General features: G+C 40.4%; 1 protein-coding gene across 1 annotated transcript; it reads left to right on the top strand.

Annotated features, from left to right (window-relative positions):
* Positions 1 to 6,747: 6,747 nt before the first annotated feature.
* Positions 6,748 to 21,903, top strand: LOC124115274 (ankyrin-1-like). The gene is made up of 3 exons (XM_046476204.2): positions 6,748 to 6,889; positions 7,813 to 8,622; positions 21,053 to 21,903. The coding sequence occupies exons 1-3, from the start codon at positions 6,748 to 6,750 to the stop codon at positions 21,901 to 21,903; spliced, it is 1,803 nt and encodes a 600-aa protein (XP_046332160.2).
* Positions 21,904 to 23,492: the final 1,589 nt, after the last annotated feature.

Here is a 23,492-nt window from a genome sequence, read left to right as displayed (position 1 = left end):
AATTGATGCAATTTTAGGATAGTTCTCTTTTGTATTTTTGTTCAAATCTTTATAATTCAACAGGAGCAATACTGAACCACACATTTGTAAGAGAGATTACCAGTGCAAATGATCTCCTTTCTCAAATGCTCATAAAGCGCACAAAACATTCAATTTTAAAATTCTGATATCTCAAAATGATGATATTGTGGTTTTGTTTTATAAGGCTTCATGGTAACAACAGTCAACACAGGAACTCGTTATTGTTAAGTTTGTGTTATATACGATCCAGAGATAGTGTAAGTAAGAGATGTCTCTAATACTTTACAGAGACCATATGTTATACTCACTGACAAATAATGAATTCCTGTGAATTCAGCATACGTTATCTTCTTTTGCTTTCATGGGTGTCGGTGAAAAGATTATGGGAAAATATTCATCTGTAATCGTCTCCGTGATGCTTGTCGCTGGTCACGTAAAAGATTACATACAATGACAAAATGGCAAAATATATATCTGTAATCGTCTCCGTGATGCTTGTCGCCGGTCAGGAAAAGATTACATACAATGACAAAATGGGAAAGTATTGATCTGTAATCGTCTCCGTGATGCTGTTCGCCAGTCACGGAAAATGGGAAAATGGGAAAATATTTATCTGTAATCGTCTCCGTGCTGCTGTTCGCCGGTCACGGAGGCCATGCATTCGCATCCCACTGACCCGACGCCCTAGGCAGGCACGTTTGGACTGGGGTCCAGTTTGTTTCAATGGTGATCCAAGATACTCTCTAGACTTCACAAATCGTCGTGCCCGAGTGTGACTAGACCAGGAGAAAGATTCGGTGATTCCCACGTAGCCGAACATGACCGCTTTGGAGGGGGCTGGGATCAGTAGAGCTGAAAGAACCTATTCTGTGTCTAACAGCGCGGCACAATGGCAGCTGTATGGTGTAGGGAAGACATTCTAGATGTGTATGTGAGACCGCTGGTGCAATCAGACTTGACTTGATCCTCATGGACGGTTACACACAACCTCATCGAGCGTGGCATGCTCGTCGATGCCTACTAAGAGCAGGAGACAACTGTTCGCATGGAGTGACCAGCCTGATCACCAGAATTCAACCCTAACGAACACATGTGGAACGAGCTGCAGATTGACCTTTCACGATCAGACTTGACTTCATCCTCATGGACGGTTACACACAACCTCATCGTGGCATGCTCGTCGATGCCTACTAAGAGCAGGAGACAACTGTTCGCATGTAGTGACCAGCCTGATCACCAGAATTCAACCCTAACGAACACATGTGGAACGAGCTGCAGATTGACCTTTCACGATCAGACTTGACTTCATCCTCATGGACGGTTACACACAACCTCATCGTGGCATGCTCGTCGATGCCTACTAAGAGCAGGAGACAACTGTTCGCATGTAGTGACCAGCCTGATCACCAGAATTCAACCCTAACGAACACATGTGGAACGAGCTGCAGATTGACCTTTCACGATCAGACTTGACTTCATCCTCATGGACGGTTACACACAACCTCATCGTGGCATGCTCGTCGATGCCTACTAAGAGCAGGAGACAACTGTTCGCATGTAGTGACCAGCCTGATCACCAGAATTCAACCCTAACGAACACATGTGGATCGAGCTGCGGATTGACCTTTCACGACGCCCTATCCTTCTGGGATCTTTACATGAACTCGGCGATGTTTTTACTGAAGAGTGGCACAATCTTCCCTTGCCAATCATCCAGAGACTTATCCGGAGCATGAGACGATGATGCCAGGCCGTGATCGCATCTCGTGTATTTCATACGCTACTAAGAGTTTTGGTTTTTCACAAAAACAATTAGTTTTTGAAATTTTAGCTTTGGTCAGATACTTTCATTTTGACGTGTGATCTGACGGATTGGTCACATATTGTTTATTGGCAATGTGCGGCACATGACAACTGACTTTTGTTCATTAAACATTTCTTCACACACAAACATTCTTTGGCTATTTGAACAGATGCACACAATTTGAGGCAATACCTGTTTTAGTGGTGATCCTTATCGAACTTTGAGTAATATACTTCATATCTTGTGGGAGATCAATTATGCTAAACACGCTGAATTGCATGTGCGTGTTTTTCAACAATGTATAGACTACTGCTACTATAGAGGAAGTTTCAATTGAACGTGTGTTCAATGGAGGGATTTTGTTATCAGTGGTTGGGTGAAGTGATTTATGAGATCTACGTTTGATGTGATATCAACAGAGGAAACATATGTAGAGGAAGTACGTACTGTCACAAAGCCATGCTGGTGCCCTTTGTACATGGCACATGAATTAGGTTTCAGAATATTTTCCTCCTAGTTTTTATTGTGTGATTAATATTCATTTCCCTCCCTGTGCGTACAAATGCGCCTCTGAGATTCGCTTTCCCTATTGTGTTTCAAAAAGTTTTCCTCATAGCTTTTGTTCACGGTGTTAAAAACGCTTATTTGCCGTCCCATACGTACAAATGCACAGCTGAATATGTCTTTCTCTATTATATTGCAGAAGTAACGAAACATGTCAGCACGCGTGTAGATACTAACCAAATGATATACTGTTTGCATTATCTCATCCATTCCATGTCAAGCGAAGTGAGTGAGTTGGGTTTTAAACGATATTCAAGTTATATCAGGGCATGACAGCTTAAAGTGGTAGGAAAGCCCGAAGTGATGCAGTTCTTGAGTGAAAGAGTGAGTTTAACGCCGCTTTTAAACGATATTCAAGTTATATCAGGGCATGTCAGCTTAATGTGGGAGCAAAGCCTTACGCGATGCAGCTCTCAGAGGTTAAACTCTCGAGCCCAAGTATGGTGCTGACAAACCTAGAAACCGAACCGGGACTCGAACCAATGATCCCAGGTGTCTAGCGTGACACAGTGACAACTATACAGCAAAAGCGTATGATCGTAAAATTTAATTTCAGAGAATGAGCCTGAATATCATGATCCCGGAAAATGTCACAGAGTATGTGTGAGTGAGTGAGTTCGGTTTAACGTCGCTTTTAACAGTATTCCAGTTATATCACGGCGTGTCAGCTTAATGGGGGAGGAAATCCCGAAGTGATGCAGGTTTCAGACGTTTACCACTTCGGTGAAACCCACGAGCACGGGTATGGTGCTGACAAACCTAGAAACATAATTTGGGCGAACCGGGATTCGAAACCTGGCGTGCCCAAGGGAGACAGAGTATGTACATTTAGATTTACACATATAACTGAAATGACGTTCAAGGCAACATTCAGCCAACTTTACTGTTCCATCTATCATAGGGGCGGTCAGGTAGCCTTGTGGTTAAAGCGTTCGCTCGCCACGCCGATGACCCGGGTTCGATTCCCGACATGGGTACAATGTGTTAAGCCCATTTCTGGTGTCCCCCGCCGTGATATTGCTGGAATATTGTTAAAGCCGCGTAAAACCATACTCACTTACTCACTCACTCACTCACACCATCTATCATAACTTATCCAACATTCAAAAGGTACACGTCTACACGTCTACACGTCTACACGTCTGTTATGGCGGTTTGGCTCTTCCTTATTTATGCGTCATTAGATGACACCAAGTCGTCGTTTACTGACATTGCAATTTAAAATGACCATAGTTCGATCTCATGACGTAAATATTATCTTTGTTGTGTTCCTACTTATCCTGTCCGTTAAGTTGATAGGTAGTCTAGAAGTAATGTAATGATGTAAACAAAAGGTGAAAAGTGGACAGATATGCATGACATAACTAGTTTCTGTACTACGTGTGTCTTCTTAATCCTTTGTCATCACTTCGGGCTTTCCTCCCACATTAAGTTGACACGCCGCGATATAACTGGAATACTGTTAAAAGCGGCGTTAAACCCAACTCACTCACTCACTCACTTAATCCTTTCTTCTGAAACTATCCATGAAAAGTGCTATTGTGGACTAGTTGGTGCATAATGATGCTATTAGGGACATCCTTGTCCAGTCTATCAAAGTAACGTGGTGTGTCAGCTGTTACCAGGTAAAGATTCAGATAAAATCGTTGAAGACATCGTGCGGATACCTCAGTGGGCTAAGTCGTGGGCAGCTTATTCGCCTAAGAATTGGGTTGCTCAGTGGTCTTAGGTGTTGGTACTCACTTGTCAAAGGTGTGGATAGCTCAGTGGACACAGTAAAGAGTTATATTTGACATCACATGACATTGACAGAAACAGAAAGTATTTTTCGCACCAGACATGTCTTTTTGATCCCTTCTTCTGAAACTATCAACAGTGATTTTATGGACTGATTGGTACATAATGATGCTATTAAGGGATTGTGCTGATCAACAATGGAAATTAAATGCACAACCCTGTCTGCCAAAGTCAGGTGGTGTGTCAGCTGTAGACAACTAGGTAAGGATTCAGATAAAATCGTTGAAGACATGGCATATTTCAGAATGTAGACAAGAAATACCGAAGACGTTCCAAGTCTCGTACTTAAGCCAATACGCACATACAATCAAGAAAGGGAATTTGATATTTTTTTCTAACCATGGTTTTTCCAAAGGGGCAGATTTATTGCTCCTGGATAACGACACTGTCAATGGTCTTCTGATAAACAATGACTAACGTACCACAGGGAAATGTGGCACCCAGTTCCATGCATACTGAATGCATTTGTCTGGGAACTGTAGATTCTACTGACATACGGTTTTCACAAATAACCCATGAAAAGGGGAAAGTGGAAAATATGAAAAAAGGTTGAAAGGGCCCCCAACTTTCATCATGGCCAAAAGCATTAACCGACATCGCAGATGTGATGATTTCTTTGTGTGTGAAGAATTATCTACACCGCCTAACAATGAATAAAATGTAGCTCAGTATTTCATGGTACAGGTAGCTTTGGGTTTAAGGTACGGTCAGCTCAGTAATCGAAGGTAAGACTAGCTGAGTGATCTAAAGTAATAGTAGCTCAGTGATCTAAGTTAAGGGTATTTCAGTGATCTAAGGTAAGGGTATCTCACTGTAGGGATACCTCATTAATCGAAGGTATGAGTAGTTCAGTGGCCTAAGGTAGGGGTAGCTCAGTGGCCTAAGGTAGGGGTAGCTCAGTGGTCTCATATAAGGATATCTTAGTGATCTGGGCCAACTTGCACAAAGCAATCTTAGCGCTAAGACTATTGTAAGCCCATGTTAAAGTATGGGAGTTATGATCATCTTAGCGCTTAGATCACTTTGTGCAAGTGGACCCTCGAGTAAGGGTAGCTCAGTGGCCTAAGGTATGGATAGCTCAAGATTCTGATGTGTGGTAGCTCAGTGATCTTAGGTGCGGATAGCCGAATGTCCTAAGGTGTGGGTAGCCTAGTTGTCTAAGGTACTGAAGTTCAGGTTGGAGGTTCAGTTGATGAGAGGGGAAGTCGGTTTTGCTATACCAAATATTTAATGTAGCAGAGATCGATGTTTAATTATCGTTTTGGGATGACATCAGGCTAAAAAACAGTACGCGAGCGGCAGTAACGTCGATGGTGCATCATTTGGAACATCCTAAGCGATATAGCTTATCTATCGTTTGCTGGTTCACGTATATTAATACATAGACGCAGTAAAGAGTTAAACGTATGGCAATTGATACCAATATTTGTAAAAAAAAACACACGAAGTACAACACTTTCTATTGTCAGTCTCAGAAATGATAAAAGGATTGTTGCTCTTATTTGCATCTCTTGTTCTGGAACATACCAAGGACGTGTAATGTCACGTGATGTCCCTTGACTGGTGAACAGTCAGGAACAAATAATCGACGAGTTGTCTACAGATATCAGTGACAGTATTTGCTGTGTTTGCTGTGCACCTTGTAATAATCTGTGGATGTTAGTTTCAGTTGGCTTATCAACTGAGTGGTAGTGATATATGGCATTTGTCTTTGTAGTCTTGGGTCAGTGTCTATCTGGTGGTAGTCTCCATACACTGGTGTCCTTAATCTTGTGTTCATTGTCTACCTGATGGTAGTCTCCAGATAAAGGTGTTCATAGTCTTGGGTCATTGTCTACCTGGTGGTAGTCTCCTGACATTAGTGTCCATAGTCTTGTGTTCACTGTCTACCTGGTGGTAGCCGCCATACATTGGTGTCCATAGTCCTGTGTTCCCTTTCTACTTGGTGGTCGCCTCAATACATTGTTGTTAACTGTCCACCTGAACGTGAACCATCCCGTTGTAGTCGCACAACAACAACTAACATAGCTGGTGATCCACTGTGAACATTGTAAGATGATACCAAGATATTTAAGAGACTGTGTGAAACTTCTCCTGGAATTAATAGTTATTCTGATGTTTGTATTTTCCACTTCAAGCACAATGCAGTGTAGACCTAAGACGGTTGAGACTTTGAGGCAGGGGTATGTCACTATCAGAAACATTGGCATCAAGTTGTGCCAGCTAAAGTGTATTGAAAGTGGAGCATGTTTGCATTTTGAGTACAATATTGAAACTTTAACCTGCCGTTTATCAAGAGATGAATCAAAGAAGATCAAGAAGAAGGACGGATACATTAGTCTTCCAAGGAGTCATTCTGATGTGAGTTATCTGTACGTCATTTGAGTAAATGTGTTAATACCGGAATCCTGTATACTCAGTTGATTTGTTCACAGTGAGTACATTACAAATTACACGACAGGCAGGTAATGATAAATATATATCATTGAAAAATATCAAGCATGAGATGTAATGATCGAGACGTAGTACATGAATAAATGTTTTGTGAACGATATTAGCTCATGGGATTCAATAACAGGACAAAGCTAGGAGATATCCTCATATTCTCCTTCTTCCTCCTGTTTGAAGGTCCCGACTGGTGTCTGTGCATCCAAAACTTGCAGTCCCGGGCTACGATGTTTGGAGACGCGATCTGGAAAAGCTGTTTGTGTTCAAGGTAATGGCTGGTCTTTCTCACATTTTCTTCCATCTACTCTCCGGACTGAGTTAGATAACACTCACTCTACAATTTACGTACGTCATTGAAGTGACATTCTTGGTCATAATCATTGATGTTATTGCATCTGAGACGAATACTTTCTATAGAGTGGCACATGTTCACCTTACATCTGAGTCAAGCATCTAACTAGTATGCCCTTTCTTGCTCATCTGTTTTATTTAGTCAAGGCAGAGAGGTCTGATCATGGCACTGACTGTGAGTGAGTGAGTGAGTTGGGTTTAACGCCGCTTTTAACATTATTCCAGTCATATCACGGCGTGCACAGACTGTGAGTAGATAGATATATGATTGTTCCATTCAGCATTAACTTTTGCCATTGAAGACGATGCAGAGCGGGTCACAGATTTGCTTTCAACTTCAGAAAGTCTTAATTGTCAGTGCTATGGTAAAATCTTATCTAATGGGTTGTATTTGCATTGACGGGATAGGATGGGAATACTGGTATTTGACAACACAACCAGTGAAATTCTTTTAGAAAAATAGCGAGGTACTGACAATGTTTGACAGACGTTCAGAAGAAGTAAAATTAGGATCTGTAATGTATTCCACATTAAACTTGTAGCAGAAGGACTTCCGAAGGAATACATTCGTAGTATCATTTTCAAAAGAAACATCAAGTGTAATCAAATGTAGTCTCCGTCACACTCCCAATCATTACAGCAACTGTCACATTCTGGATGGTGTTTCCCTGTCCAAGTTACATGAATGGCTTTAAAGGTGGTTACAACTGACCCCGGAGTCCGGAGAAAACGTGTTGTGAACTTTCTAGCCAATAAAATATGATAGCCCTGCGCAGTTAGACAAAAGTATAAAATGCACGTTACCATTATAACATGTTCATCTACAGATGGGAAGCATAACTACCCAGAGAAACCTCCTCAACATACACTTGACAAGCAGGCAACTTTAGAGAACATCCCACTGCACAATGCCTGTAGGAAGGGGGACCTGGGCCGAGTGAGACGCATCTTGTCCCGAGGTGGTGTCGACGTCAACAGTAGAGACAAGAGGCAAGGAAGGACACCACTCATGATGGCCGCACAGAAGGGACACAGAAGAATATTTGATCTTCTTATAAGAAAAGGAGCTAACATATTACTGGCGGATCATAACGGCAACAAGATCGTACACTTAGCCTGCATTGGGGGACATGTGGACATGGTGAAATATGTACTCTCTCAATGCGGCGTTGATATTAATAGTAAAGAAAAGTCTTGGAAAACTCCCCTGATGAAGGCTGTGTATCATGGACACAGAGACGTGTTTGAGTTTCTCGTAAGTAAGGGAGCTAATATGTCTCTAGTGAATAAGTTCGGCGACAACATACTTCATGTTGCCTCACATGAAGGACATGTGAAGATGGTTAAGCATATCCTGTCACACGACCTAGTCAACATTAACAGTAGAGGAACTTTGGGAAGGACAGCACTGATGAGTGCAGCGTATTATGGACGTAGAAAAGTGTTTGATCTTCTTGCGAGTAAAGATGCAAGAATTTCCTCAGTTGACGATTATGGTGACAACATCCTTCATCTGGCCACATATGGTCGACATGTGGAGATGGTGAAGCATATCCTCTCACAGAACATGACAGACATTAACGCCAGGAACGAGAATGGGGAAACAGCAGCCATGATAGCCAAGCGTACAAGACAAGGTGCGGTTTATGACCTTCTTGTGTCGCAGGGCTGTCCAGTGCAATGAGTGCAGCTGTGAACTTTTAACAATGCCGTGATGTAACTGAAAAATGAACGGGAACTCATCTGTTCACCACACTATGTGTGGTTGTATACGTATGTTGTATGAATAGCTGTAAGTAATCAGAGAGAAACATTAATGGTTACCAATGTGTTGTTAGTAGTATTGGAAATAATCCTTTTATGACCACTAGGTAACATACATTGATTATTTAGTCTTAGTTAGGTTTTGTGCAAGGAGTGAAGGATATCGTCAGTGTATGATCCTCTGTCACACGCCTGGAGAACAATACTGGTTGTCACTGACAGACAATGTAAGTCATATGTAAGTGATTTGTAAACGTCTTCGTATACTCAATGACCTAATGTTTCTTATAGTCTAAGTCATGGTTTTGTGCAAGGAGTGCAGGATAGCGTGCAGTGTCTGACATTTTAGTATGGCAACATGTCAAGTGACATCAAGTACAATTACGGCATGTCAGAACAATACTGATTATCACTGACCAACATACATTTATGACTTAAGTAGGTATATTATACACGAGTCTTTATGTTCAATAAAATATTTTGAAATGTGCTTCAGATTAATTTGTGAGAGGGAGTTGGTTTCTATTCCTAACTGAACATTATTTCAGTAATATCAGGGCTGGTCAGCTTCGTTGAGAAAATCTTAGATATTGGTGAAACTGGGATTTAAACCTACTATCATATAAGTTTCCGGGAAAAACTCTCCTCTGCGAATGAAGAACCCTTAGGTGCCTTTTTTACCGTGGACCTTTCTATAGTGGGTAGATGTCTCGGTAGGATAAAGCCAACGGATAACAACGGTTTGTGTAATTTACGTATTTATATTCAAATAAAAAAGAGGTGGGGACTACTTTCAATGTTTACAAACAAACTATTGACCATCAGGGTTCTGGACAAATAATTGGGGTACTTGTTATCATTATTAAGTCTAAGATATCAGAAATTAGTGCCAAACATGGAGTTGTCCTTGTCTGTCGGGTTTCGAGTCAGAATTGACCATCGTTGATTTAAACAAATTAAAGTGATAATTGTTATCATTAATATCAAAATAATAGTCTTTAGTCATTAAAACCATGATGCACTTTCACTTGTGGAGAGTCACGCGGACGCATAGGTGACAACAGTACACTATATATACTGAACAGCATTGAAAACGCACCACAATGAAAATGGATGTATTTTTATCTGGGCTTAAGTCATATGAAAATATATAAGTGAATGGGTAATAAACGACGTTCTGGACGAAGCATGAAGAAGAACAGCTAGTCAAAACACATTCCTAATTTGTGAGCGAAATCGCCAAAACGCAACACACTGCGTGCACATCATGGAAAACGTGTTTTGTTTCACGGGAAGCATGCAGAATAGGGTTATAAAAGACAGACTTTTAAAAGCCACATCACTTGTTGCTGCAGACGTAAAGGGTGCTGACACAAGAAATGCTAAAATTAACAGCAGAGGAACGTGAACGTGCTTCAAGTTGGTACGTCAAGTAGAGTCGTTGCACAACGGTTTCAATGCCATCATTCAACAGTCCTCAGGCTATTGAGCAGATACTTGCAGACAAGAACCACCAGAGATCGACCACGTCCGGGTCAACGTCGTGTAACTACACCACGTCAGGATCGCCATATTGTTCGTCGGCATCTTCGTGATCGTACACTTCCGGCTACCAGGTCTGCAGCAACCGTACAAGGCCGACGGGGTTAATCAGCGCTGACACCGTACGTCGACGTCTCCACTCAGCAGGGCTACGTGCTCGACGTCCATATGTTGGACCAATACTCACTGATCGACATCAAAATGAACGTCTGCGTTTGGCCAAAAGGCATCGTCATTGGAGATTGCGGTAGTGGCATGGTGTGCTGTTCCCGATGAGTCCCGTTTTCATTTACGGAATTTCCTTACGGTCGACTGCGAGCGTGGCGTCGATGTGGAGAACGTTACCACAATGACTGCGTTGTTCAGACAGATCGATGGAGGGGAGGGAGTGTCATGGTGTGGGGCGGCATCAGTCATAATCATCGAACAGAGCTCCATGTTTGTCGTGGAAGAGTTAATGCCCTTTACTACAGGAATAACATATTGGCAGATCACGTCATCCCATTATTTCATCAGCACCAGGATATGCACACTTTCCAGCAAGATAATGCAAGAGCGCACACAACACGTGTTTCAACACAGTACCTAGCTAACAATAATGTGCCTCTGCTTCGATGGCCAGCCCTGTCACCCGATCTATCGCCAACTGAACATCTATGGGATTACCTGGTTCAACGCCTCTCACGTCGTCCGCAAGTAAGGAACCTGAGAGATCTTAAAGATACACTATGTCTAGAGTGGAATGCCCCAGAACACTATTCGCAGACTTATTCGATCAATGAGAAGACGTTGCATGGCCTGTGTTGCCGCCAATGGCGGACATACCAGATATTGACTTTTCATTTTAACCCTATGTGTCTTCCTTACACTGATGACGTAAATGTACTTACTGTGTGGTATTCCTGTTTCCTTTGTCGTCTTTCCTAATAATCCGTCTATGTCTGTTCTAATTAAAATCGGTGATTGCTCAAGTTGTTTTTGTAATATTTCAAGATTTATTGCTGGTGTGTTTTCAATGCTGTTCAGTATATTAGTCAGTGCCAATGTCACTTACCAACAGACACTTGCTGGCGATTTAATACGTTTTAAATTTTAAGTTGTACATGTGACCGTACTTAATCACAAAATGGCTGTCCTGTAACCAGTTATCTGCGTGTTTTGATTTGATCAATCTCATTAAAAATCAAGATCTCGCTAATGGTGTAATCGGAATCAGCAGAGATTTCTTATGAATATGGAAAGGGTTTTATCGCCTGGATGTATCTTCGGTTCTATCAATGACGGTTGACAAGAATCCATTTCAATTCTATGATATGCTTAGAAATCTGTTTTCTTATATGGTTTTGGAGGCATATATTGGTCAAGAAGTCGATAACAAATCCCAGTTTCCCGACGTCTCTAAACAAAGTGATTGAGTGAGTGAGTTGGGTTTTACGCCGCTTTTAACAGTAGTCCAGTTATATCACGGCGTGTCAGCTTAATGTGGGAGGAAAGCCCGAAGTGATGCAGGTCTCAGACGTTTACCACTTTGGTGAAACCCACGATCACGGGTATGGTGCTGAAAAACCTAGAAACATAACCGGGGCGAACCCGGATTCGAACCCACAATCATAGGTTTCTGACGTGACCAAGGGGCGCAACTCTGCACAGCGAATCGCGGCGCCTTAGACGACTGGGCCAGCCGTGCCCCCCTCTAAACAAAGAAAGATGTATGGTTATAAACCAGATTGGCATTTGTCAAGATGTCGGTAACAAATCCCTGTTTCTTGACGTTTTTAAACAAAGATGGATTGATGGTACACTCTACTTCCAAAAGTGATTATAAAAAAGCAGAATAGATATGTAACATAGATGTAACTAACTGTGAGAAGACATTGCTTGAATGTCGAAGTGGATATATAAAGATTCCTAAACGAGTACCGTAACATACCGTGTTTATACAATGAGTGAATTTTTTAAATGTAACTAAAGAGCGAAAGCGAGTTAGATACGTTTTGAAATACACGAGTTGTAATACAAACGGTGTACAAGAGGGACGAGTTAAGTAATTTATTGATTACTCGATTAAACTTTGCATGTTATCTAAATCCAACGTTGAAAACAGACGTTGAAGCTATAAGATTGGCGTATGAATACAACATTCGTAGTTGATTATTCGATCACAGACTGTTCTCTCAAAGTGCAACCTGGAAATAAAGTCCCAGCTTTCTAAAAGATCGATTATACGAAACGATAAGATGCCGATTCTAAATTCGTGTTCATGATATAATTTATGTACACAAACATCACCAAGTTAGAAATATTTACATTAAATGGAAAATCTATGTGAGAGGATCTGCAACACGATTGACTCCTCGAGGCACCTTATGTTGGCTGTGTGAGTTCAAACGAGTCATTACCGTTAGGTTCCACTATCTGTTCAATTTCGGAGCAAACAAGATTCACGATGCAATATTGAATTTCTAGCGACTCTCCACTTGGTCCAGGAGGCACTACACTCATTTACAACATGAAGGTCAAGGTCGTAAGTAGACGTTGCGATGACTGTTGTGATGATCTTTAACCATAATGTTTTGTTTATTGGTGATGGTTAGAGCCTAATAATGCCACAATGTTGGCAATAATACAATGCAAAAGAGATAGTCAGTATACTCTATCTAATTCTTCGCAAATCCTGAAATAGGTAACTACAGTAAACTACGTTTATAACGAACAAGCTCATAACGAACTGACGGATATAACGAACTGCTTTTTGGTTCGGTGCATTTGCTGTATATATGCTTTGTATATGCTTATAACGAACTACTGTTGTAACGAACTAATATTAATGGTCCCTTTGAGTTCGTTTTCACCATAGTTTACTGTATAAAAACACAAGGACTTGACATATTTAAGTGCAATATGTTAATAATACAGGCATGAGATGCATGGGTAATGTGTCTATGCATCTCTGGTGTTTTGTGAACAATGCTAGTGTCAATCGGGATTAAATTATCCGTCTAGGAGGAAACGTTGCAGAGTACATTTGCATAGTGCTATCGACGGCCAAGTTCGAATGACCAACTGACGGATAAAATAGTCCCGTTCTCAAGTGATGTTATTTAATAAACCTGCATTGATATTAAATATTAAACGGGTGAGCTCTTCACGGGTCAGTCATATAATGAATTAAGCATTCAGAAACATCGGAAATGTTTAATAACTGTACATTCAAGGAAGAGTCTTTGTATTGAATGATCTATTTTAGAAGAACATGTACTCTTGCACTGCCTCAAATATAATGATGTACACTATCCATGTATTTTTCCCTAGTATGATTAATTGTCATGATAAGAGATCTATGTGTTTATCAAATAAATGAAAACAATATCTATGCCAGGAAAGTTTGTGTTCAATATGTTCAGGATCCAGTATGGAACAATAAGTCATAACCAGCGCAAAGGTGTTCATTATATCATAGTAATTTGTTGTATGGATCTATTGTCAATAAAATATGTCATGGCTATTGTCATTGTATTAGACATGTCTTTCAAGAACTTTTCTTCTGAAACTATTCATGGAAGCAATTATTGTAGCGTATAGTTTGCATACTGGTGCTTTTGTATGTGTATGTACTGATCAACAATGGGAACGAAATGTAAATCCTTATGCAGTTTCTCAAAGCCAAGTGGTCCGTCTGCTGTAGAGGACCAGGAAAGGATGTAAATTATATCTGACAACGTTCTTCGCGACATCACATATTTCAATGTTCACACAGGAAACGGTTAAAATGTTTCACTTATGCACATCTACGTCAAGCCATACATCCAAAACCAAAACAAGTTTTTTCTAACCATGGTATTTTCAAAGAGGAGCAGATATATTGTTCTGAATCATGACACTGTCACTGGTCTTCTGATAGACAATGACTAATGTACCACACGGAAATACGACAGCCAGTTCCTTACATAATGAATGTATTTCTGGGAACTGTTGATTCTACAGATAGTGCTACACAGAACAGAAACATTCTTAACTGTCAATTTGGAAAAGGTGTAAGTGGAAAGCGTAAATTTAGGTTGACGAGGCTTACAATTTCCAACCTTTTTCCTTTTGATTACTTTTAACATATAACTCAGAGAATGTGGTGAATGATTATTCACACAATCGCACACACACACACACACACACACACACACACACACACACACACACACACACACACACACACACACACACACACATACACATTCACATACACAAACTCACTCTCACACACTATAGTTACTGGTTTACAAGTGAGGGGGAAAAAATACAACTGGAATTCTCCGGATGTTGATGACAGTTGCTGCTGTGATCACTGTGCATCTTGTTATAATCTGCGGAAATTAATATCAGTGCGTTTATCGACTTGACGCTAGTCTTCTGTAGTCTTGTGTTCATTGTCTACCTGGTGTTGGCCTCCAAACTTTGGTGTTCATAGTCTTGTATTCAATGTCTACCTGGTGGTAGTCTTCGGTCATTGGGCTCAATAGTTGTGTTTGACTGTCTACCTCGCGGTAGCCTCCAAACATTAGTGTCCAGAGTGTTCTTTGGATTACTGGTGTGCCAAATTTTAAAGTGTTACTAAGGCCTAGAATGTCGAATTAAACAAATTCTGATTAAGGGTTGCATGACGCTCTTCGAAACCTTTGAAAAAAGCATTCTCAATTGTACCTCAAGTTGATACAATAATGCTCAACATGAAGGGAATGTTGAGTATTGTGAAGTTGAAGTCACCCGTGTTATGATTCAGTTCCTCCTTGTTATGATGCAGTCTTTAGGAATATATTTTTCTGACATCCCAGAAAACGAATGGGACTGCTACCAGCGAGCGCTGCCTAGTCGAACCTACCGAGAACCTTTCATAGGATGTGAAGACTCCCTAACACTGCAGCCTTCTGCATTACCCAGATTGTCACAAGGGCTTAATTCCTGGTAGCAAACATGGGTAATCTCCAAATGTCAGTTAGCAGATTGGGAGGTACCAAACCTACAAAGCCAACAAACCTCCTTTTTTCCTTTTTGATAAATCCAATGAAATCATTCATATAATCGACTTCTCTGTCCCTTTTGACACTAATGTGATGGACAAGATTCAGGAAAAACATTTCCTTGCTTTTGAAATGTTACGCTTGCACACCAAGTTCCAAGGTGTCCGACTCCCCATTGTTCTCTGTGCAACACGACAACATCAACACCAAGCAAGAGCTTAAACATGTCCGTTCAAATATGTACATTTCTACAATCCTTGCTCGACTCTTGCTTCCTTTTGTATTTTCAAAGCAAAGTGATGACATATTCAGATAATCAAGTATTTAATGTTTAAATGTGTCTCGATTGGACTCTTCTAGTGAACATGTGTAAACGTACCTCGAGTTGAATCGCGATACTTGAATGAAGAGAATCACTTGTTGTTTGTAGCTATGGTTCAGTTTCTTTGAGTCATTGGTAAATTGGTGGAAGGATATGATTCCAGTAAACCTACAACACCCTAAGAAGATGACTTATCCAACATAACCATCAGTACAGTTACCCACTAGCTCCTGATCATGAATGAGTAATGATTAATAGAGATTGGATGTCCGAATATCAACATAACTTGATGGGTAAGACTTAGTAAGCTAACTTAGAGAAACTCGTACCAAATTTGATTGGTAAGACAAAATACTCCACTATAAAAGTCTCCAGTTTTTGTCTATCATAAGGCATGAAACTAAAGAAAATATGCAGAGTTCTAAATTTTGAGGAAAGTCCTTGGTAGAGCCCTATATAAGATGAAACACTGATTTAAGAAAGATGGCTACCAGTGATTTCGAAAAGAATCTGTAAAAGCTCATGAATAACTTGAAGTATTTGGTAAAACTATGAAGAATCTAAGGAGGCGTGTTGATGTTGAATTGGTCAGATCTAATGAGGACGAAAGTCTCAGGAAACTAATAGTAAAATAGTTCATAATGACTAAGCGGCATAACATATAAGGGAAGAGTAATATAAAATTCAACAGACCAGTATAAGCTGGTATTAGTATTCTTGATTTGTCAAATTACTTAATGTATGATTTCTATTACATTGAACTTATGGTGACAGATGCGAGGCGTTATATCCGATTCTACAAACCGATGATGTGTATAAAATTATGGCAGAAAAGTATGATACAAAAGATTACTCAAAAGATAACTCATTATCTTAACACCACAATACATAAAACTTATAAGATGAAGGATGATAGTTCTGGAACTCCTGTTGCGTAGTATGTTGGAATAAGACTGAAGATTTATCTATAAAGAAGTTGATAACAACGAGATAAGAAAAGCTAGAGGCTATGTCGTAAAAAAGACATATAAAACATGAACAGCATAGAGAGGAATTATTCAAGGGTAGAACATTCAAACATGAGGTGAATACTTTAAGAAGTGATAAGCACAGGATATATGGACTAAGAATGAACAAGACAGCATTATCCTCCTTAGATACAAAGAGATGGATTGATAAAGATGCTAAAAATGCTAAAACAAACTATACGTATGTTTACTGAAGGAGGTAATACTGTACCCCTAGAAAATATGAGCAAATTTTCAAGTATGGGAATTACGATCATCTTAGCGCTTAGATCGCTTTGTGAAAGTGGGCCATGGAGTAAGGATAGCTCAGTAATCTCAAATGTGGATATCTTAGTGATCTGGAGTAAGGGTAGCTCAGTGGCCTAAGCTATGGGTAGCTCAGTGGTCTAAGCTATGGGTAGCTCAGTGGCCTAAGGTGAGGGTAGCTCAGTCATCTGAGGTATGGGTAGCTCAGTATTCTTATGTGTGGGTAGCTCAGTGATCTTAGGTGCGGGTAGCTGAGTGTACTAAGATGTGGGTAGCCTAGTGGTCTAAGGTCCTGAGGTTCAGGTTGGAGGTTAAGTTGATGAGAGGGGAATTGGTTGTGCCATACCAAATAACTGATGGAGCCGAGATCGATGTTTAATTATCGTTTTGGGAGGACGTCAGGTTAAAAACAGAACGCGACCGGTTGTGACGTCGGTGGTGCATCACTTGGAACATCCTAAGCGATATAGCCTATCTACTGTTTACTGTTTAACGTATATTAATACATAGACGCTGTAAATACTTAAAAGTATGGCAATTGATACCAATATTTGTGAAAAAACACACAAAGTAAAACACTTTCTATTGTCTGTGTCAGAAATGATAAAAGGATTTATGCCCATATTTTTATCTCTTGTACTGGAACATACCACGGACATGTAATGTCACGTGATGTCCCTTGACTGTTGAACAGTTAGGAACAAATAATCGACGAGTAGTCTACGGATGTCAGTGACAGTATTCGCTGTGTTTGCTGTGCACCTTGTAATAATCTGTGGATGTTAGTTTCAGTTGGCTTATCGATTGAGTGGTAGTGACATATGACATTGGTGTCCATAGCCTTGTGTTCACTGTCTACAGATAGAGGTGTTCATATCTATAGTCTTGTGTTCAATAGCTACCTGTTGGTGATATCCAGACATTGGTGTCCATAGACTTGGGTCACTGTCTATCTGGTGGTAGTCTCCTGACATTGGTGTCCATAGTCTTGTCTTCACTGTCTACCTCGTGGTAGCCGCCATACATTGTTGCTCCCGTGGTAGTCGCCCAACAACACCCAACAAAGCTGGTGATCCACTGTGAACACTGCAAGATGATACCAAGATATTTAAGAAGCTGTGTGAAGCTACTCCTGGAATTAACAGTTATTCTGATGTTTGTATTTTCCACTTCAAGCACAACGCAGTGTGGACCTAAGACGGTTGAGACTTTGAGGCAGGGGTATGTCACTATCAGAAACATTGGCATCAAGTTGTGCCAGCTTAAATGTATTGAAGACGGAGCATGTTTGAATGTTGAATACAATATTGAAACTTTAACCTGCCGTTTGTCAAGAGATGAATCAAAGAAGATCAAGAAGAAGGAAGGATACATAAGTCTTCCAAGGAGTCATTCAGATGTAAGTTATTTGTACGTCATTTGGGTAAATGTGTTTCTACCATCGAGAATCGAGTACACTCTGTTGATTTTTCACAGTTAGTATATGATAAGCTACACGACAGGTAGGTTATGAAGAATAATTGTTATTGAAACTTAATAAACATGTACTGTAACGACAGAGGCGTAAATACAAAAATAAAAGTATAGAAAATGTTAAAAGCTTGTGACTCAATTACAGAACAAATGTAGGAGATGTTCACGTATGGTCCTCACTACTCCCGTTGAAGCTGCTGGAATACAGTATGACATAAAGGGAATGAAGACATTGGCGAAATTGATGTCATTCCTCTTGTCATACAGTCTTATTGATAACTGAGTCACTCCGAAATCATTGTTTCTGTTTGCCTGATTGTATGACGCTGCACACAGAAATATTCCAGCTATATGACAGCGGTCTGTAAATAATCGAACCTGGACCAGACAATCCATTCATTGACACTGTGAACAAGGATCTGCGCAATTGGGATAGGATGACATGCATCAGCTAAGTCCGCGAGCCTGACCACCCGATCCCGATAGTTGCCCCTTACGACAAGGGCCCTAACGGCAAGAATGGGTTGCTGAAGACCGATTCTCACCCGAATCTTCAGGGGTCCTTTATGCATTGGCCTAAATATGAAACATTATTATTTCCGAGGAGACTTTCTGACTCGTATGCATAATGAAACAGATCCGCAAGGAGGAGAGTTCAATTAGTGCCCATGGGGATGCCCGCTTCTTGCCTAAATATTATACCCCTAATAATTTATGCGCATGGTCATCGGAGAAGATGACCCGTGAAGATCCGGGATAGAATAGGTCTTCAGCAACCCATGCTTGCCGTAAAAGGAGACTGTGCTAACGGGATCGGGTGGTCAGGCTCGCTGACTTAGTTGATGCATGTCATCGTCACTGGATTGTCTGGTCCACACTCGATTATTTACAAACCACCGTCATATAGCTAGAATATTGCTGAGAGCGGCGTTAAACAACAAACAAACAAAACAAACATTGGAGAAAATATTTGGCAAATTGTGTAAATTTCTTATAATTATGGAAAGGGTTTTGTCGTTTTTATTCAAATTATCGAGATCCCTTAAACACAATTGAATTGAGGAACAGTGGGGTACAGAAAGCAGTGGGACACAGGTAACAGTGGGGTGTACAGGTAACAGGTACAGTCGGATAATTGCAGTTGCTCCACAAGTTCTCTTCCGTTGATATGACAAATAATTGTCATCAAATAAGAAACTATATCAACGTGAAATATTGCTATTTTAATCAATGTATTAGATTTGACATAAGCCCACACGATTAATTCCACAATAAGCCAAAGAGGTATTCTCATTTAGTCCTCCTGTTTGAAGGTCCCGACTGGTGCCTGTGCATCCAAGACGTGCAGTCTCGGGTTACGATGTTTGGTGACACGATCTGGAAAAGCTGTCTGTGCAAAAGGTAATGGCTGGTCTTTCTCCCATTTTCTCCTGACGCCTGGGTTAGAGAAGACTCAATCTACATTCTATTTACGTCGCTTAAGTGACATTCTTGGTCATGACCCTTGATGTTGACCTTGTATGTGAGACGATGGTAGAATGTGGTGTGACATGTTCACATAACATCTAAAATAAGTCTGTTCACTGACAATGTGTTTTGCATAATCCGAATCTAAGTCATGTCCTCTTTAAGATATCAGCCTTCAGCTCCTCGTTACACTATCAAACACTTTGATCAAAAACTTGGTCAAATAACATGCTGTCAAAAACTTTGTAATGTTTTTGACAGGATTTTGATGGGATAGAAACCGATCCTAGTTCTCGTCAAACTTTGATCAAAGTTTGATGACGTTGATTTAATTTAGCCAACCAAACTGCAAGGAACATTTACATCTTTTTAACCGGAAGTCAAGTCAAAGTGTGTCAACTTTTTTGGACTGACGAGATGTTGGAAAAATTAATTCATTCGTTTCACTAACGACCAGCCATTCTCGGGACCAAATCTGCCTTTGATTACCCGACGCCGCCTTCTCAACATGCAATACACAAAATACATATGACAACAACAAAACATTCCTCGTCAGTAGCATCCACCTTGGCAAGATAAAACTTTGACGTCCTGTCAAAAACTTTGATGACCGGATGACTTTGAGGACCAAGAAAACTTGGTCAAAGATTTCTTTGAATAATGTTTTTATCAAAGTTTTTGATAGTGTAGCGGGGAGTTTATACAGCATACAATGACGCAGTAGTTGCCAGGTAAAGGGGCAAGAACAAGCCCATTATGGTACGCATACAGTTGAAGTACCCATTTTTCAAAGAAACATGTAATCAAATGTAATCCCCTTCACACTTCCATTCATTCCAGCACATTGTCACATTTTGGATGGTTTCCTCTTTTTGTTGATCTCCAAGTGACGTCAATGAGTAAATGGCTTTAATGTAGTTTAACTTACTGTTAAGATAAGCAGCACTGACTTCTAGTCAGAAACATGTACTTGTCATGTTCAGTTAAACAAAAAGGCACATAAATGTATTTTCTTCTGATTCTAAGGAAGATACATACACAGAAATTTCTTTTGTTGGCACATCGTATATATCTACGTTACATTATAGGTGTGTAACATATCACTTGTAGCTACAATCTATGATTATCAAACAGCTTTTTATATTCTTGAATTTTCTTAAATGCAATAACTGATGGAAAAAAATTGATGACATTTTATACCGTCCCATTGCAGCATACTCATCTGCAGATGGGAAGCAGAACTACCCCGAGAGACCTCCTCAACATAAAGTTGACAAGCAGGACACTTTACAGAACAACTCACTTCACGATGCCTGTAAGGAGGGGGACCTGGGCCGAGTGAGACGCATCTTTCACCGGTATGTGGTCGACGTCTTCAGCAGGGACAAGAAGGAAGCAGCACTGAAGGGGCATAGAAGAAAACCTGACTTTCTAAATAGAAAAGGAGCTAATGTATCACAAGTGGATTATTACGGCAACAATATCCTGTATTTGGCCTCTGAAAGGGGACACCTGGGCATGGTTAAGCATGTACTATCACAATGCAGGGTTGATATTAACAGTAGAGCAAGGTCTGGATCAACTCCCCTGATGAAGGCTGCATATTATGGGCACATACACGTATTTGACTATCTAGTATGTATGGGAGCTAATATATCACTGGTAGACGCTTACGGCAACAACATCCTGCACTGGGCCTGCAGAGGAGGACATTCGAAGATGGTAAAGCATCTCCTGTCACAGGACCTGGTGAACATTACCAGTAGAGGAGCGTCAGGAAGGACACCATTAATGAAAGCAGCGTATAATGGACATAGAAAAGTGTTTGATCTTCTTGCGAGTAAAGGTGGTCAAGTTTCCTCAGTGGATGATATGGGTTACAACATACTTCACCTGGCCTCTCTGCGTGGACATGTGGAGATGGTGAAGCATATCCTCTCGAAGAATATGGTAGACATTAACGCCAGGGACAAGGATGGGTCTACAGCAGCCATGAGAGCAAAGCGTTACAGACAAGATGCAGCATATGACCTTCTTGTGTCGCGGGGCTGTCCAGTGCAATAAGTGCAGCTGTAGACAGTCAACAATGCCGTGATGCAACTGAAATATGAACAGAGACTCAGTTGTTCACCACACTATATGTTGTTTTATATGTATATTGTTGTCAATCGTTGTATGTGATCAAAGAGTAACAGGATACTTTTATTGCGTTTGGGGTTTATGTCACCATTTATGACATAAATGGTTACCGATTTGTTGTGTTTTAGAATTGGAAATGATCATTTTATCACGAGCAAGAAACACATATTGATGATTGCATGTCATAGTGTAAGTCGTGGTTTTGTGCAAAGAGTAAAGGATATCGAGCAGTGTCTGTGGCGCTCATTTGTGGCGAGGTTATCACACGCCTGGAGAACAATACCGGTTGTCACTGACAGACAATGTATGCCATATGTAAGTAATTTGTAAACGTCTTCGTACATTCAATGATCTAGTGTTGTTATAGTGCTTTGTGCAAGGAGTGAAGGATGGCATGCGGTGTCTGACATTTTTGCAGGGCGAAACTGTCAAAGGATATCAAGTACAATCACGACTTGTCAGGAGAACAATTCTGATTATCACTGACTGACTTATATTTATGATTGTAGTAGGTACATTGTACACGTGTCAGTATGTTCAATAAAATACATTGAATTGTGTTTCAGATTAATTTGTGATAGAGAATTGGTTCTATTCCTAACTGAACATTAGTTCGATTATATCAAGGCGTGTCAGCTTCGTAAGGAAATCTTAGATGTTGGCGAAACTGGGATTCAAACCTACTATCATATAGGTTTCCGGGAAAAACTCTACTCTGCGAATGACGAAGCCACAGGCGCCTTTGTTACCGTGCACCTTTGAATAATGTCTCGGTAGGATAAAGATAACAACGGTTGGGGTAATTTACGTATGTATATTGAAATAAAGCCAGGCGGTTACTACTTTCAATGTTTACAAACAAACATGACGTCACTATTCACCATCAGGGATCTGGACAAATTATTGGGATACTTGGTATCATTATCAAGTCTAAGATAAAGGAGCAATATTCCATCAAACGCTTTAACCACTAATCTACCCCACTATGTCAATTTTTAAAGAGGAGCAGATATATTGTTCTGAATCACGACACTGTCACTTAATTTCTGATAGAATATGACTAATGTACCACACGGAAATACGACAGCCAGTTCCATACATAATGAATGTATTTCCGGGAACTGTTGATTCTACAGAAAGTGCTACACACAACAGAAATATTCTTTACTGTCACTTTGCAAAAGGTGAAAGTGGAAAACACAAATTTAAGTTGACGAGGTTAACAACTTAAATCTTGGTCATAAACCTTTTCCCCTTAAATTATTTTTAAGAGAGAGAGAGGGGGGGGGGGGGGATGGAGAAACACACATACACACACACACACACACACACACACACACACACACACACACACACCTTTTGATTAAGGGTTGTATGGTGCTCTTTGAAATCTTTGAAGTAAAAAGCATTCTCAATTGTACCTTAAGTTGATACAATGATGCTCGACATGAAGGGAATGTTGTGTGTTGTAAAGTTGAAGTCACCCGTGTCATGATGCAGTCTTTAGGATATTA

This window comes from Haliotis rufescens, unplaced genomic scaffold, assembly GCF_023055435.1.
Source record: "Haliotis rufescens isolate VD_foot unplaced genomic scaffold, xgHalRufe1.0.p SCAF_53, whole genome shotgun sequence".
Taxonomy (NCBI): domain Eukaryota; kingdom Metazoa; phylum Mollusca; class Gastropoda; order Lepetellida; family Haliotidae; genus Haliotis; species Haliotis rufescens.
This window is presented reverse-complemented; position numbering and strand designations above follow the sequence as displayed.